Here is a 17,376-nt window from a genome sequence, read left to right on the forward strand (position 1 = left end):
CTATAACTTCAATTTTAAATACTGTTGTTCATTGATTGGTGAATACGTGAAAATGATGTCTCAGTACTATGCTAATAATATATAACTTCTAATTTTTTTAATTTTTTTATTATAAAATATAAAGACCCTCGGCAGCACGGAAAATTGGGGTTCAGGGACTAGAACCTTACCGAAATGAACCAGTGATGGAACCGGAACCCTTTGAATATTGGGAACTAAAACCTCACCAAAACCCTTATTTAAATTAATTTAAAAACCGGAACCTTACCGGAATCGTCACTTTTACTTTACAATTTTTCTTGCATAAATATAATACCAAAACAGGTAACAATTTTTTATTTTTTAAGAACCGAAAAGAAACCAAAACCTATATTTTAGTTTTTCTAGGAACCGAACAGGGACCAGTAGACCATTATTACAAGTAACTTATAATAGTATTACTAATAAGTAATAACCATTAACTTTATGATTTACCTGATTTTGTATTATTAAAATTTTTATTATTATTTACTGCATAAATTAACCTAACAACAAATATTAAAAAAAAACCTTCCGATATTATTTTATTTAAAAAAATAAATAAATTTTTCGATTTTTATGAACTAATTTATTTATTTCAAGCAAACAAAAAAAATTCCATTTTGGAGGACAGTGATTGTCACCTCCTCGTGGTGTCACTTATACTGTGGTAATGCTAAATGACTATCATAAAAAAAATATTTCTATTGGACGCAATTTACTACATAGTTATTCGTATCTGAAAAATACCGAGCGCAATTTACTAAATAGAAATTTATACCTGCAAATATAATTTACAATTTTTTCCCTTCGTTGAGCGCATTTACGTTTTTCCTATTTTACTGGTCCTAGCAGCAGTCACTGCAATCGACCGCACGCATCATATAGTATGAACGAACCGGCTCTATAAGTTTTTCTACGTACACTTCATGCAGTCGGCTGCAGAAATGAAACCTCACCCTAATGAGCCGTACCAACGCCCGTATTGCGTATAATATGTGTAATTTGTAAGTATATTATAATGTAGCTGTTCAATTTTGAGCCAACAGACGCGATCGTTTAACTCGCAATACCAAATTATATAATTTGTATAATATAAACAATAGCAGTTCTAATTGAAAAAAGGTGGGTAAGTGGATGTCGCTCTGCTGTACAGCAGGTGACAAGTGGGTCACTGTAATGGATGGTGTTAAATTTGAATTCAATGATATAATATCATTGTATAGAGTCAGCCTATGATATTACCAAGTATATTTGATGATATTGTGAATAAAGTAATTTATACATAACCTATTTACGTGGAAACTTATTTGAACATTTTATAAATTTTCAACTACAAAATAATTATTTAATTTTAAATTTAATAAATTTTGTCAAAATTCAAACTTAAAATGCTTATAAAAAAAAATTGTGCCTATGTATTATTAATATTTTTTAACTGCTATTGTAACATTAAATCAGGTACCTTGCATTAAATTGTATTGATATTTATAGAAAAAAAACTAAAAAAATTGAAAACTGACTATGTCCGTAAACAAGTCAAAAAGAGTCGAATTATTTTCAAAATTTTATCGTGTATAGAAAATGCTAATACAAACATTCAGTGAAATATACATCATACGTTTTTTTAATTACAACAATATAAGAAAATCATTACATGAGATATCGAGTGAATATCATAAAAATTTAATTTGACTTTCTTGTAGACATCTTAATGGATAATCTTGTATTACATTTACAAATCAAAGATTTAAAAAGATAAATTTTTATGAATTCTAAATTCAAAATAATTTGCTAATTTTCTTGATTTTTCCGTATTTTGTCATGATTTTAACTTTAAATGCTTATAAATAAAAACTGTAACAATAAACACTTTTTGACCCCCCAAAGTACCAACTAGATTTCTGATAGAAAAGTTACTGTTGAAGAAAATCCAAGCACTTCTACTGTCCTAAGAAGTGATGACAGACACAAAAAAATAAATTTTAACAAAACACACATCATTGTAAAATCAATACATTCATCGCTTCGCTCAGAATCTAAAATCCAGACTGACAAACCGTCTCCGCTCAGAATCGTTTTTCTTATCAATGATGTTATATCATTGAATTCAAGTTTAATACAATCCATTATACATTGACCCACTTGTAACCTACTGTACAGCAGAGCGACTTCCACTTACCCGCTTTTTTATATATATTCCATTGAACTGAGTTATGTAAATTGTGTATAATACTTACTTTTATCATTTATATTCTCATATACACGCTAGTTCCGACGGCTTGTAGATATTTGTATAATGTATGATGAATATTTTATTAGTATATTATATTATATAGATATATTATTGTCTATATAATAATATTTTGTTGTTTATTAACCAATATTATACTCAATTATTTTTACCTAAAATGTACGTTCTATAATTTTAATTATAACGACTACAGTAACTTCACCTCATTAATATTATTGATGGCGTCGTCGCCGCCCGTTGATGAATGTACCTATTTATCGCTATAATAGCACAAAAATCGAAAACGATTTAGTATTTTTGTCCGTCGACCACTAACCTTTTGTCGAGTATCATCTTCCACAGCCATTATTTTCAACTACCATAGAACATGGATCACACGATGTGAATAATATATTATATAATTATTTTCAACTGTAAAAACGTAAACACATCAGCTAGGTACTATTATATTATTCATATTAAGGTTTGACATACACATGATAGGTGTATATTAAAAAAGCATTTTTTTTCAATCAGAACGTTTATTGATTATAATATTATGTAATTACACGTATAATGTTATACATTTAGGTATTACAGTTACGAAATATTGACATTTAGTCTTGAACACATTTTTCTGATAAAAACATATTATTCATAGGTATAATTTGTATAAAATCATAAATTATTAATTAGTAAATTTTGTATCATGTAGGCAATATATTTAAAGTTTTGAACACATTTTTTATATAAAAAAATATTGTTAATAGTTTAACTAATAAGAGTCTTAAATTATTTTGTAGTAAAATATTATTTGTGTGGACTTTACATGACATCTACAATTAAATACATCGTCACGTTGAGTACTTACCTAATATTTGTTTTTTGGATATAATGATAAAAGTAAAATGAATACATATTTATTAATATGAAATTTAAACGGGTAATTTGTATATAATATAAACTTAAAAATAACTTGTATTTTATAAATATTTGTATAATATAAACATAATGATTTAGAATATGTATTAAAAATTTCAATAAATCAAGTACCTGTAAGGTACTTTAAATTGTATTCAAATGTAATCTATTACAGACAAAATATTATTGAAAAAACCTGTAAATAATAAATTGTAATATGTGTTTATGTATACCTAAATAAGTTGTTAAATTATAACACCGCTTTTACGCAGACATTGATAATAAGTATAATAACTAAGTATGACATTTTTACCATTTTGTAATAATTTAAAATTAGAGGGTCACTAGCTTATTAAGTTTTGTAATATTCAAAATTATTGTTGTTAATTTATAAACTTAAATTTGGATTTTTGTAAAGACTATTATTGGACAAATGTACTTTTCCAGAAAAATATTGTCTCTATGATATTAAATTCTAAATAAATAATAAAAATGTCACGATTACTAAAAACTATCGAATAATATTTTAAATACAACTACAATAGTAATAGCGACCCCTGATCGACATCATTCAATCGGTGTAAGAAAAACCAAATGGTTAGCGTTACAAAACGGCCAATCAGGGATTTGCTTTATAACTACGTCTACATTATAACTAATAGTGAAATATTGAATTAAAATGTTATGATAATAATATATTACAACAAAAATATTTCACCATTATACATGTATTCAATGATTATTTGAATACTGACATACGTCTTTCGCCACATGAAAATGATAAACAATACAAGGGCGGCCACGTGGAATGTGTTAAGGTATAATGCGCAACAACTTGCCACTGTGGAATGAGGAAAATCGGGCAGCATTGGGTAGGTGAAAATCTTGTAATATAATTGTAATTCGGCGGCGAAAATGTAGATTGCCGCGTAACAGCTGACCAAAATTGGTGTTAAGAACACGACCATTATGACGAACGACAGGATGGTCGTCTGGATGGTTATCAGCGGTCCTTGTTGTTCGTCCACGACATCGGGCCAGGTGTTGATTCGTAGTCGATTGCGTCTGGCCCGTCTGGCCTGTCTGGCCTGTCTGGCCCGTCTGGCCGGGTCCGATTCGGTTGTTTGGTTCGTGTTCGACGCGTTCTCCATTTCGGCACGGTTCAGTGATCGAGTAAAAATTAATAAATTGATATATATTATATATATATTACGGCGAGCGCGAGCGGTGAGTATATTACGGCGGATTCGGGTGGTTACGAGTGTGATGGAATTTGTGACGTGATTAACGTCGAGATGAGAATTATTACTAGAACGGCATGTGTGTGGTGCGATTCACGTTGAAATGATGAATGCGTGAATGGCAAGTGTGGCGCAATTCACGTCGAGATTAGAATCGCGTGACGGGGGTTGTGTTGATAGCCGTAGAATGTTGCGCTACGGTGGCATGCTGGATCGCAAAATGTGTGGGTTGAGGGTGGTAATTGTTTGGGCGCATGCGCCCGCGGCACCGTTGGTGGCTGAGACGGTGGAAGTTGACGCAGGCGGCTGTGGGTTTGGATAGACTCGCACGCTATTTGGTTTTGCGGCGAAACGAAGGCGGGCTCGCCCCGTTCTCCGTCCTGCCGAAACCTTCACCTAACCGTCACCGCCGTCGACGGGCGCGACCGGCCACTGGACAACTTATCCAGTGAACGTGGCCGATGTTGAGGCACGATTTTTGGCGTCGTCCCTCTGAGACCGCTGCTCTTTTCGAACCCAACTTGCCAACTTGCCTTCGATCGAAAAATGGAACTGGACTGGCATAACCAACTTCACGGATGCAAAAAACAAATAAAATAAAAATAAAATATTTTAGTTCTTGATAATGTATCACGTATTTATTTGTACCTATATAGATATCTGCAGAATAAATAATAAGTCTGTTTTTTATTGATTTTGATTTTATCGTGATTTTTAGTTGTTTAGCAGCAGAAAAAGACACCGCGTCTCGATATTTAAAAATAGTCTAGACAATAATAGTTTACAACAAAAACGTCCTTGACATGTTTTTCATCTCTCCTAAACAATTAAAAAAGTGGGCTTATCCCCTTTCGATGATCAGCGATTAAATTATATATTATTTTGTTATTTATAACCTATACCTATATTCATAATTTTATTAGTACGGATTATTAATTATTAGAGACTATGGGGCAAATGTTTTGTGCACACGAGTTGTGACTGAAGTATGTTTGTCATTGTTTTATTGTAAAAATATTTAGACTACCTATGCAAATTATAATACTTAATTTATTAGCATATATTATTTACATGATCATATTTTTATGTAATGTCTTACAATTTTAAAGTTGTGAGCAATCGTACTGAATTTGATGAAAAATTCCAATAATTTGTAAATCCAATTAACACAGAATTAATGAATCATAGAATACAATATTACGTATTTTAATATCAGTATAAAACAGTGTTATTCATTTGTTATTATGTAACCAATGTTGTGTAAATGAATATGAAGGATTGTAAAATGTTGCTCTTTGATGACTGTTATCTATCACAATGAAAAAAGTATTCGCGTGCCTCTTTTCTATAATGGCATCGCTTAATCTTATCCACTTTTCACTCACATTCAAAAAACATGTAATAAAAACTAAAAACCTACGTTGTCAAATAAAATTAATCATTTTTAGCTATTTATAGGCATAAGAAAATTTCGAGTTTTTTTAGTTTTTTTTTAACTATTGATGATTATAAGTACGGTCAAAATACTTGAAAATAAAATACAATAGGTATTTCTCATTTGTTGTAAATGGAAATTAAAAAAAAAGTTAAAGGTAAATCCACAAAAGTTTTTTATGAACGTCTTAAGTTAAATATTTGAAAAATTACTAAAATTGGCAAATTATTTCAAATTAGAAATGCATGTTCTTGTTTTGTCGTTATTCAAAAACTATTAACTGTAAGTACTTTAAATTTTCATCAAATTTTCATTTTATCATTTTCTATTCATTAGAAAAATTATAAAACACAATTCTTTTTATAAGTATTTAAACAATAATAGACAACATTTTTAAAAATATCGAAAATGTTCAAATTTATTGTAGTTAAAAAAATATAAATTGTTCATTTTGTATAGCTATTGATTGATCATTTAAAAAAATAATTCTCATAAATAATTCATACTGTAACCAAATTTTCTAAAAAATATATAAACAGTTATTTTCTACAGGCTATTTATGATCAAATTTGACGAAATTGTATATTAAAACCAAGAATATTGATTTTAGTTAATTCAAAATATTATTCATGGATATATTATGAAACTTTTAGAGTTATAATTTTAGTTACTTTTAGAGTATTATATTTTATAGACACAATGACATTTTCAAATTTATTTTTTTTTTTAATTTAACTTATGTTGTATACTAATGATTAATAGTAAAATAAATTACTTTAATCAATAATTACAATAATAATATCATCAAATATAAATTACATCATATACTGGCAGTATTTGCTTAGAATTGTTTTTCCGTTTTCGTATACAACAATTTTATATTATTTAACTCAAATTTAACACCATCTATTACAGTGACCCAGTTGTAACCTATAGTACCTACAGCAGAGCGACATCCACTTACCCACATTTTATTATTATTTATAATTTATTGCAACATATTTCAGTTCTTAAATTTTTTGAACTCGGTTCAGCTCTTTAATTCTGTACTTTTATATTATTCATTGGCTGTAGCCTATATATTATAGATCATCCCAAATTTGAAAATCAATAATAATAATAATAATAATAATAATAATTAATCGAATACAAGTAATACTCACGATATCATTTATATTGTTTACATCGGGAATTGAGTCCATGCCATTATTTTGATAACGACTCTCTAACGGCTCAAAGCACACGTACTGCTTAGCTAAGCAACTATCGAAGTTAGGGCCACTGTGAAGAATGTACGGACAATTTGTGCTAGGTGACCCTGTGTGCGTGGGTGGTGTCACTGGTGTCGGTGATGTGGGTATCGGATACGGGGGTGGTGCTACCGGCATTTGATGTGGCATTTCTGGTTCAGTCCGCGGGAATTTGACTGGGGTTTCGTAAGCTACCGTTGCCGCAGACCTCCACAGTTCCGCCAAATCATTGGTGTACATGGACAGGTCCAGCAATTCGACCAACTCGGACGGGAGGAGATCCGGGTATTGGTGACTCAACGACTCCATCTGTTCGACCACCATGGTGCACACGTCGCGGTTATTGCGCCTTTCCATGTTCAGTCGTTCACGTTCCTGTTGACAGTACGCGGAATTGATTGACTTGAGCGACTCACCCGGACCCGGCCTGCACCGACCAATCAGGGAATCTCTAATTATCCATTCATTCTTCCTTTGTTGAGGGATGGTTTTCAGTATTTCCTTGCCAGGCGTGCGCAGCTGCCTATTGCTTTTGGCAAGTTCCCGGAGTGTCCAAACCACGTACTCGTCGCGATGCCGGGCCACCACCCATACGCTGTCCGCGTCCCGTTCAAGGTCAAGTTTCTTGTCAACGTACTCGATCATACACTTCTGGCACTTCTGACGTCCTATTTTGCAGTCTATGCAATGTGTATCGCTATTTTCGTTCGGTTTATCGGCGACGTGTTCAGCTCGTTTCTTTATCGTTTCAATGTCCACCGGCTCGTCCGTCTCCGGGCAGACGAATCCCACTGGCGTTAATAAGTGAGTCTCGGGCTCGTAGTGGTACGCGTAAGCCAACTGCGTGTCTTTGCGATCAAACTTATTCACTGGTAATGGCTCCTTTTTAGGTTTCTTTGACGGTAATCCCACAATGACGCCGCACAGCAAGGTCCAATATGCGGAACGGCCGCCGTTGGTCGTTGGTCTTTTTTTTTCATCGGCGTCGAAACTGAAACATACCGAAGACAAGACATCATACAATATAAATCATTATAATTACTTTGTGTATCATATAGGCCTATTTTATATAATAATAATTCATTAATAATTAATACCGACGAACCTATAGGGCACAGATAAACGTATATGCATACCCCAATGTAGCCATATAACGGTGGCTCTCTAAGACTCTAGTTTCTTACTGTGACGTGCCAACAGGAATATGATTTACTTATCTACTATTTAGTCTATGGATCTCTCATATTATAATAATATGCACATGGCAGTATTTAAAACGATATCATATTTAGTCCAATTAAATAAGTAATAAAAACATCAATGTTCTGAAACCGCAATTTTTCTATACAATATTAGTATACCTATATTATTTTCTATGGACAAACTAAAATGTCGACCTATACTTCTTGTACGAAGTTCCCCACAAAATACTTGGTTAAAATAGACCGCAAAATTAACCATTTGGATTTTGGACCATATAGGTTCCCAAACTGTCCGTAACTTTTGTGGGTCTCGGAAAGTTTTAAAATGTATAATATGAATTTATTTTGAAATTATAAAACTATAAAGTATAACATATTACTATAAAAAGTGTAAGTAAACATTATACACAATACATAAAATGAAAAAGATATATTTTATGTAGTCTATTTATATTTTGTTATATTATTATATTATTATATTATTTATTTCAGTAAACCAATACTGATTTATAAAAATAATCATAACGTGACTTAAAATAAGATATAATATTAGCATAACTACTTTAAGATTTAACTCTTTTTTCATAATAAATCAGGATTTAATAACAATAAATAGACGGAATTGACTATATGTAAAATAAATTATTAATAACTACGTTAATATCAACTATTACTTAAAGTATATAAATATTATTTTTACTGACTGATACGTATTATCAGTACGCATCATTTAAAAAATATGCAATTGTGATGTACTTATATAAATCAAAATCACGAGATTTGTAAATAGTGTTCTATTATTAAGTAAGAAGTTCCTTAAAAATTAACCATAACATGCGTTGCTCCGTATTACTAAATAATAGTCTTGATTCTAAATAAGATAATAGATCAATTCACTCTAATATTAAACTGATGAGTGTAAGCCTGAGTAAATACCGACTGATGTGTGCTGTACAGATACTGTCTAATATTTATTTTTTACATGTTTTTGATTCTGAGCAAAACGATAAATGTATTGATTTTACCATTATGTGTGTGTGTGTCAGTCATCGCTTTTTAGGACAGTAAAAATGCTTAGATTTTCTTCAACATAATTTTTTCTGATAAGAAAGATAATCTAGTTGAAATTTTTGGGGGTCAAAAGTAATAATTCCTAGTACTTTTAAAAGAGCCGGGGGAGGGGGGGAAATAAGGGAAAATGGGAATTTTTACGCAAATTCGGGTTTTGATAAAATTGATTTCGGTTTTTGGTGCAACTAAAGATAATAATAACCGTAGATACACGAAATGTTCACTAAATTTTTATATTAGCATATTCTATACGCCATACAACTTTTAAAATATTTTGACTTGTTCTGAGCTGTTTACGGACATAATCAGTTTCCAATTTGCTTAGTTTTTTTTTTACAATAAATATCAATAAAATTGTATTTATTGGGTAAAAAAGTTAATATTGTTAATATTGTTATAATAACAGTTAAAAATTATTCAAAATTTTATTTTATAAGCATTTAAAATTTGAACTTTGACAAAAGACGTTAAAATCACAAATATGTGCAAATTATTTTGAGTAAAAAATTTTCTTATTAAATCCAAATTTGACAATTTAATACAAGATTCCTCAAAACGCATACATTTTCTACCTTCAAAGCAAAAATGTCTACTGGAAAGTCAAATTAAATTTTTATGAGCGTTTAAATTCAAATTTTTACAACATTGCATATTGTTTACTCGATTACTCCTGTAGCGATTTTATTAATTTGCTGTAGTTCAAAAAAAAATAACTATACCAAGTTACTTTAAATTTAAACCAATGTATAATTTATCGATTCCTATACTTGATAACATTTTCAAAATATTTTGACTCGTTTACGGACATTTTTTTTTTTCAATTTTTTTAGTTTTTTTTTCTATAATTGTCAATAAAATATATTTTGGGTCAAAAAGCGTGAAAACATAATACTAGAATCCTAATATATTGTTATTATAGTAGTTTAAAAATATTTAAAAAAATATATGCACAATTATTTTTTATAATAACTATTTAAAGTTCAAATTTTAATAAAATTTATCAAATCAAAAAATATTTTGTAGTTAACAATTTATAAAATGTTCAACTTTTATAGCTAAGGATTGAACATTTAAAACAAGGTTCCACGTAAATAGGTAAATAAACTACTTTATTTACAATAATAATATCATCAAATATACTTAGTAATATCATAGGCTGACTGACCGTCTTCGCTTAGAATCGTTCTTCGTATATAATGATATTGTTATCATTGAATTCAAATTTGATGTCATCGATTACAGTGACCCACTTCTGACCTACTGTACAGCAGAGTGACACCCACTTGCCCACATTTTTTTGCTATGTTCTGCGTTTGTAAATTGGAGACAAAGAATGCAGGTTTAGTGATCTTTTAATATTATAAGTTTTACACCATTTAATTTATTTCTATTTGTCTGTATAATGTTTATTTAATCATTTTTGGTTGATCTCAAAGTCACTACCTACACCCAGCTTATGACTATGAGCACAGTTAATATATCTTATCGGTTATATTATAGAATAAGAAACTTACCAAACAGCGATTAAGTGGCCACGTACTAAACGCTGCACAATGGACAATGGGGAATCTCTTGTCGATGGGCCTGCTTCAGGACTTTCATCATTTTTGTAGTTGGCCAATATATCTTGTCTCACATAACGAATTTCAAACCGTGTGTTATAAAAGTTAGCAACCATTGCCACGTGCGCTAAAACGTCACCACTAAATATTTCTCCCCAATTTGTTACCTTGCTTTCTCTCATAATAGATATTAGATGCAACATCGTTGAATTGTTAAATTCTGATAGACTTTTAACACCAAAATTATCAAACCTATTTTTGAGTGAATTTAAGTATACATCTCCGTTTGGAGATAATTGTCGCAACATATCTTTCAGCTCGTCTGAATTTCTTCCTTCCGCCTCCCCCAGAATTACTTCGATCAATCTCATTTGACGTATGGCCATACTAACCGCAGCAAATCCGCCACTGATATGGAACAAAAATACATAAACACGTTAGTATACTGATATGCGATATACTTATTAATAATATGTGTGTTTAACCTTTACGTTATATATGATATTAAACACCTTTTGTAAATACACATGCTATGGAAATCACGCAAATTCATATTTTAAATTGATAGATTGAGTACAATGCGGTTTGAAACTGAAACTTTAACCCCTACCTAAAATAATACAAAGTCAAACCCTACATCCATGAGCTACGCTCACTCTACCCTCTTAAGACAAATCCATTAAAAGTTTAAATAATATAACTATTTAAAATTTGTAGGGCTGGAATGGCGTGGTGGTAACGCAGTTGACTACGACTGACACAGTCATCGGTTAGATTCATAGCAAAGTGCAAAAAATTCGTGTGGTTCTACGCGACACCATTTTCCCGTGCTGTCGTCAAATTGCGTCATCCGGTTTCCAACTAGCATGTAAATTCTGCCCAAAATGAAGTACTGGTAAAATAAGGTATATGTAAATTGCTCCCAAAAAAACTATAGGTGAAAAAAGTACAATATGTAAATTATGTCCGAAATTTTTTTTTTTTATTAATAATCAAATTTTACCTATAAGTACGAAGTTCTTATTATTTAAAGAAGTTTAAATGTTTAAAGTTTTTTTTTGTTTTGTATTTTTGAATCAAAACGTGTATTTTCTAAAAAGTAGTTTTAAATATTTATTTATAAATTATTTGTATATTTAAACGGGCGTACCTTTAGGCGCATGCCTTATTGGTAGGAGGGACAGTCATAATGTAACATAATGTAACAAATAAAATATAATAGGTTTAAATAGAATACATTTATTATTTACTGTTAATAATTTATTAAACAAATTTGTGAATGTTTATTCATATTAATAATAATATGAGTCATGACATAGATTAATCATAATAAGTATTTAAATAAATTTATATTTCACAATACATTAAGTCAATAATTACTAAAAATCGTAAAAATAGAAATGGTTATAATGATAAAGACAAGTCAAAATATAACCATCTAATATTCTAAAATAAAAATTTGAAATCAATCTAATTAAATCAATTCTATATTATTTTTTTTGATAAAATCCTAATGAATTTTAAAATGCCAAATTATCTGTAAATTTTAGTGGTTTTGACGAATTTTGTCAAAATTCTAACTTAAATTGCTTATCATAAAATATTATGACTATGTATTTTATACATTTTTTAAAAAGCATGTATATGGACAATTTATGAGGTATCATGTATTATATTTTCAAAATGTTTACCCCCGAACAATAATAGTATTATACATAAATCGAAAAAAGTCGAATAGTTAAGATACACGGAAAAAAAATTGGTTATAATAAATAGTTGGATAATTTTCAGTTGGCGTAACGTTTTATTTAGTTATATCAAACAATTTATTTAGTTGAGGGTACTAAAATTAATTAGTTAAAAAGTTATAGTTGCACCAACTTATTTTATAGTAATTTCAACTATATAAAATAGTAACTCAAATTCAACCATATAAAATGGTTTATGTACAAATATTGGAAAGTTACAGCAACTATAATTAATGTTAAAATTTTAACTATATAATATAGTTATGCCAACCATACAATTTAGTACAAGTATAGTACAACTGACTACCAAACGCAGTACTTTTGTGAGGTTGGGGTTGATGACCCCCCTCCCAATATTTTGCTCAGATTACGTACAATTAGAAATTTAACATCAGTTTTTTATTTCAATAATATTTTAAGTCCCCGCGGGAAATTATATTTTGAATACGCCGTAGTCATTATACCTATATAGTATTCAAATGTATTCACAGGGACTAAAACTAAGGAAAATTGACTACCCAACGCGACCAAATAAAACAAAACTCAATCTAAAACGTTAAGAAAAATTAATAACTCTCAAAAAACATTAAAACAATTACAATAATTTGACAATTTTTATGGTTTAAGAAGCATTGGCCTAGTGAACCAGTGGTGGATCTAGGGAGGGTGGGAAGGGGCATTTGTCCCCCTCCTCCCAATCGTCATAGTTTACCTATGTTTTACACTGTGTTTAGCCAATTTTGTAGCCAATTTTTGTACTTTTTGAACTTTTTTTTCTCGATGCCCCCCTCCACCTCTAAATTAAGCCCTGGATCTGCCACTGTAGTGAACTCCAGATCATTAGTTTTGACATATCGGATAATACACAGTAATTAGATATTAAAACAACATAATAATATAAGAGAAAAAAAGATTAATAAAGGATAAGTCAATTAATATTACTCTACGGGTTAATGGCTTTCAATAATATTATATTATACTAATTCTACATCCTTATTTGTTTACATATAAAATATTATAATACAAATAACAATAAAAATTTTAAATTCAAATAATAATAATACAATTTAAAAATTCAGTTACTAAAAAAAACCATTCGTTTAAATATAGCTCTCTTTTGCACAATTTTTTTAATTCAGTGTTAGGTAGGTAGGACTTCGAACGAATAGGGCTTGCCGGTAAGAGGGTTCGTGGAGGGGCCAATCTTCCGGGATAGGTTTTTTAAACATTTTTTTTCAATTTTTTAACCATACAAAATAGTAATTTCAACTATTCATTATGGTTGATTATACTGTTTATTTTATAGTATTATACTATTATTCCAACTATTATTTTATGGTTATTCCAACTACATTGATTCAACTAATTCATTTTAGTACTCCCAACCATACATTTATTGTGTCACTATATTAACCTGAGATTATAGTTGGCCTAACCATTTAAACAGTTGTATCAACTACATTTTTTTCCGTGTACCTGTAAATAGAACAAAAAGGACGAAACTATTCTCAAATAAATTCTACACCGCAAACGGTAGTGCCACAGCCACTTAAATATCAGTGAACTACAATACTATTGTGATGGTCGGTAATGTAACGTACTTAGGTACCTACTACGCTAAACTGTACGAACACAAAAAGAATATTAAGCAATAATTAGAATAATATGGTAAAATATGTTATGATAGGATTTTTAAATGTTTGCAATAAACTGGTTGTACCTAAGAAGACGTGGTACCCGCAAGTTTTGTCTCCGTCTTACACGCGTACAATACATAGCAAATTTTCGTTCACCAGTTTCAATTTTGTGCAGTCAGTTTTGATATTAGAGTGAATTGACCTATTATAAAACTATTATATGATAACATTGTCCATATTTTCTCGTTGGTTATTTAGGGTAATTTAATTTTTAAGTGAGTTAAAATATATTAATGTTTTAAAATGCTCATAATTCACTCAAAAATTAAAATATCGTAAAAAACCCTAGTGAAAACACAGATAATGTTCTTACCTTAAAGTTTGATAATAGGTCAATTCACTCTAATATCAAAACAGCACACTATTGAAACTTTTGAACAAAAATTTGCTGTGTTGTACGTGCGGAAGGCGGAAACAATATATATAAATATATCCCTCTTTATGCAATGCACACTAAGTCCAAAAACATGACTTTTGAGAACAGCTTTGGCAATTTTTTCAAAATTTTAATTTATGTCAAATGTAGCCAAATTTTGTTTTTGCTTGTTTTAATTGATTTTATTTTAAGTAAAGTAGTTGCTTATGAATGGTGGTAGATAATAAGATACTGTGAAATTTATAATTCTTACTATAGATAAAATACAAATTACTAAGTTGGACTTAGTGTGTTTCGCGTGTATGTAATTGTTGACCTGGCACAACCTAAATTAATCAAAATCAATTAATTTTCATACAATTAGTACTATTATTATAATATCACTACTATTTTGTTAAAATAAAAATATATTATTTTTTTATTTTTTTTTTAATTATTTCATATAATATAATTATTTTTTATATATGTTTATAATGAATGATAAAACCTAATCAATTTAATTTTAACTGTTCAATAATTATTAAAATAATATTTTATAGATTAAAAATGGACTTAATCAATTTTGCATATGAGTTTAACTATATATTCTATGAATTACCAACGACTCATACAAGTCATAACGTATTGAGTCTACAGGTGTGTTCTGCGTACTAAGGAAACTATCGATTGGACTTAGTTGACATTTTAAATTGTTTATTTTAAATCTTTAAATAATATTGGGACTTAGTTGAACATAGCATATTGTAGATTATATTTTTAAACTGAATTCTATATAATAATAAACTGGAAAAATGTTTGAACTTTGCATGAACGGGGACGATAATATGCAGGGGTGACGACCTCTTAACAATAATTATTTACTACTCTATTACTACAACTACTATACTCTAAAAAACAATTAATTGCTAAAAGTACAATAATTTTTGTAAATACACAATATAACTCACTTTATTCCGGTTTGATGAATCCACGGAACTGGTGATACCCAACATTTCAACGATATATCTTTTTGGTGCTCCGAATTATTCAAATATGTAGGAATGAACTTTTTTCCGTAATATCGTGTCCACGAACACTCCAACTGAGATTTTAATTTGTGATTAAACTGTTTATACCGATACAAATAATGTTCAATGGATTTTCCCCTTGGTGTGGGATTATTATTGACTCGTTGTGTGGCGTTTTGGTGTCGCAACTCGGCACGCACACGCTCAGCAGCCAACGCTTCAGCGCGCTTTGCTTCCGCGTTGAAGAGCGGCTCCGTCGAACGACGTTCACTGTCATATTGGAGACGCACCTTGCGCCTCGCCTCGCGAATGGCTCCACGATTACGCCGTTCGTTGAACGATGTGCGCATGTACAAATCGAACCGTTTACGCATACGTTGATCCCAGTAGTTCCCGCCGTGGCCATTAATAAAAACGTCCAGCCTGCTAGTTTTTGATTTACCTGAAGCTTCACTTGATGATTCACTGGATGTCTCAGTAAAAGACGTAAAACCCGTTATACGGGGGCGATTACATGCTACGCCGATGGGTCCGCTGTCGACGCTGTCCGTGTCGAAGTCACTATTACCGGGTGAACTCGAGTGAAATGAACTGTTTTCATCCGTATCAAAAGTCAAGGCCCATCCAGGCCAATTGTATAATCCTGTGCTTCGGTCGATTAAAAGTTTCGGAACTATAAGATCACATAAACCATGGCATAGGCCTCGGTCACCGATCAATGCTTTCACTGATGCCCTTGTAGAAATACATTTTTTGTCAAAGTCATTTTCAATTGGACCTAATTGCATTTGGCGTTGAGTCAAGACCATCACTCTTATCATCTTCATCCAGGCGTCATAATTATGACGCTGATTTACCCATAACCAATTAATCATTTTTACGGTATTAATGTCTTCGAGTGTTTTATTTTCAGGTATATGCACTTCGTAAATATTATAATCATTTGGAAGCAGACTTGTGTCACTCATTTTCTTAAGGCTACGAGGTTTTGGACCTTCTAAATAATTTCCTGGTTTCAGAATAACATTTTTAAGTGGATGGGTTGTGGATCCTAGCTGGAAAGCATCCGAGTACGACATAAACACCTTAAAGATGACTTTGTTTAATACATCTGCACTTGACTTAAACCCGTTTACAGGAGGTCCCTTACACAATACTGGTTCACACAATTCAGTAAGGTACCCGAGATTCCATCGGATATCATGTATGGGTAAATCCTTAACGATTATTGATTTTAGGGCATGTTTCCGGTGTCTGTCAAGGTCGGTAACACATTTCCTTTTCTTTTTAAAGGGTTGTGGCTGTTGCATACTTACTAGCTGTGTTGTTGGTAGCAGTCTATAAGTATCCGGCGCAGCCCGGATGGTGGTCAAAACACAAGTAGTAATCAGATGACAATCGACGTACCACCCCTAGACACGTGCAAAGTGAGAACGAGGTTGGTGCGGTGGGGCGTTATGGCGAACAGTAAAAAGAATTTAAAAAAAAAAACTGTAAGAAAATGTCAAAAGAAAAAACACACTGTTAGTGATTAAAAGAACCAAAATACCACGCGTGAAACATGAATAAAGTTATTATACAATTATAAAAAAAAAAACGTACGCTACGAGGACGA

At 30.8% G+C, this 17,376-nt stretch overlaps 1 protein-coding gene across 1 annotated transcript; it reads right to left on the minus strand.

Moving 5' to 3' along the window:
• Positions 1 to 3,653: 3,653 nt before the first annotated feature.
• On the minus strand, positions 3,654 to 17,169 carry LOC132936922 (uncharacterized). The gene is made up of 4 exons (XM_061003733.1): positions 15,702 to 17,169; positions 10,886 to 11,341; positions 7,012 to 8,089; positions 3,654 to 4,983 (listed from the first exon to the last, which is right to left on the minus strand). The coding sequence occupies exons 1-4, from the start codon at positions 17,069 to 17,071 to the stop codon at positions 4,855 to 4,857; spliced, it is 3,033 nt and encodes a 1,010-aa protein (XP_060859716.1). The 5' UTR covers positions 17,072 to 17,169; the 3' UTR covers positions 3,654 to 4,854.
• Positions 17,170 to 17,376: the final 207 nt, after the last annotated feature.

This window comes from Metopolophium dirhodum, chromosome 1 (assembly GCF_019925205.1).
Source record: "Metopolophium dirhodum isolate CAU chromosome 1, ASM1992520v1, whole genome shotgun sequence".
In the NCBI taxonomy this organism is placed as follows: Eukaryota; Metazoa; Arthropoda; class Insecta; order Hemiptera; family Aphididae; genus Metopolophium; species Metopolophium dirhodum.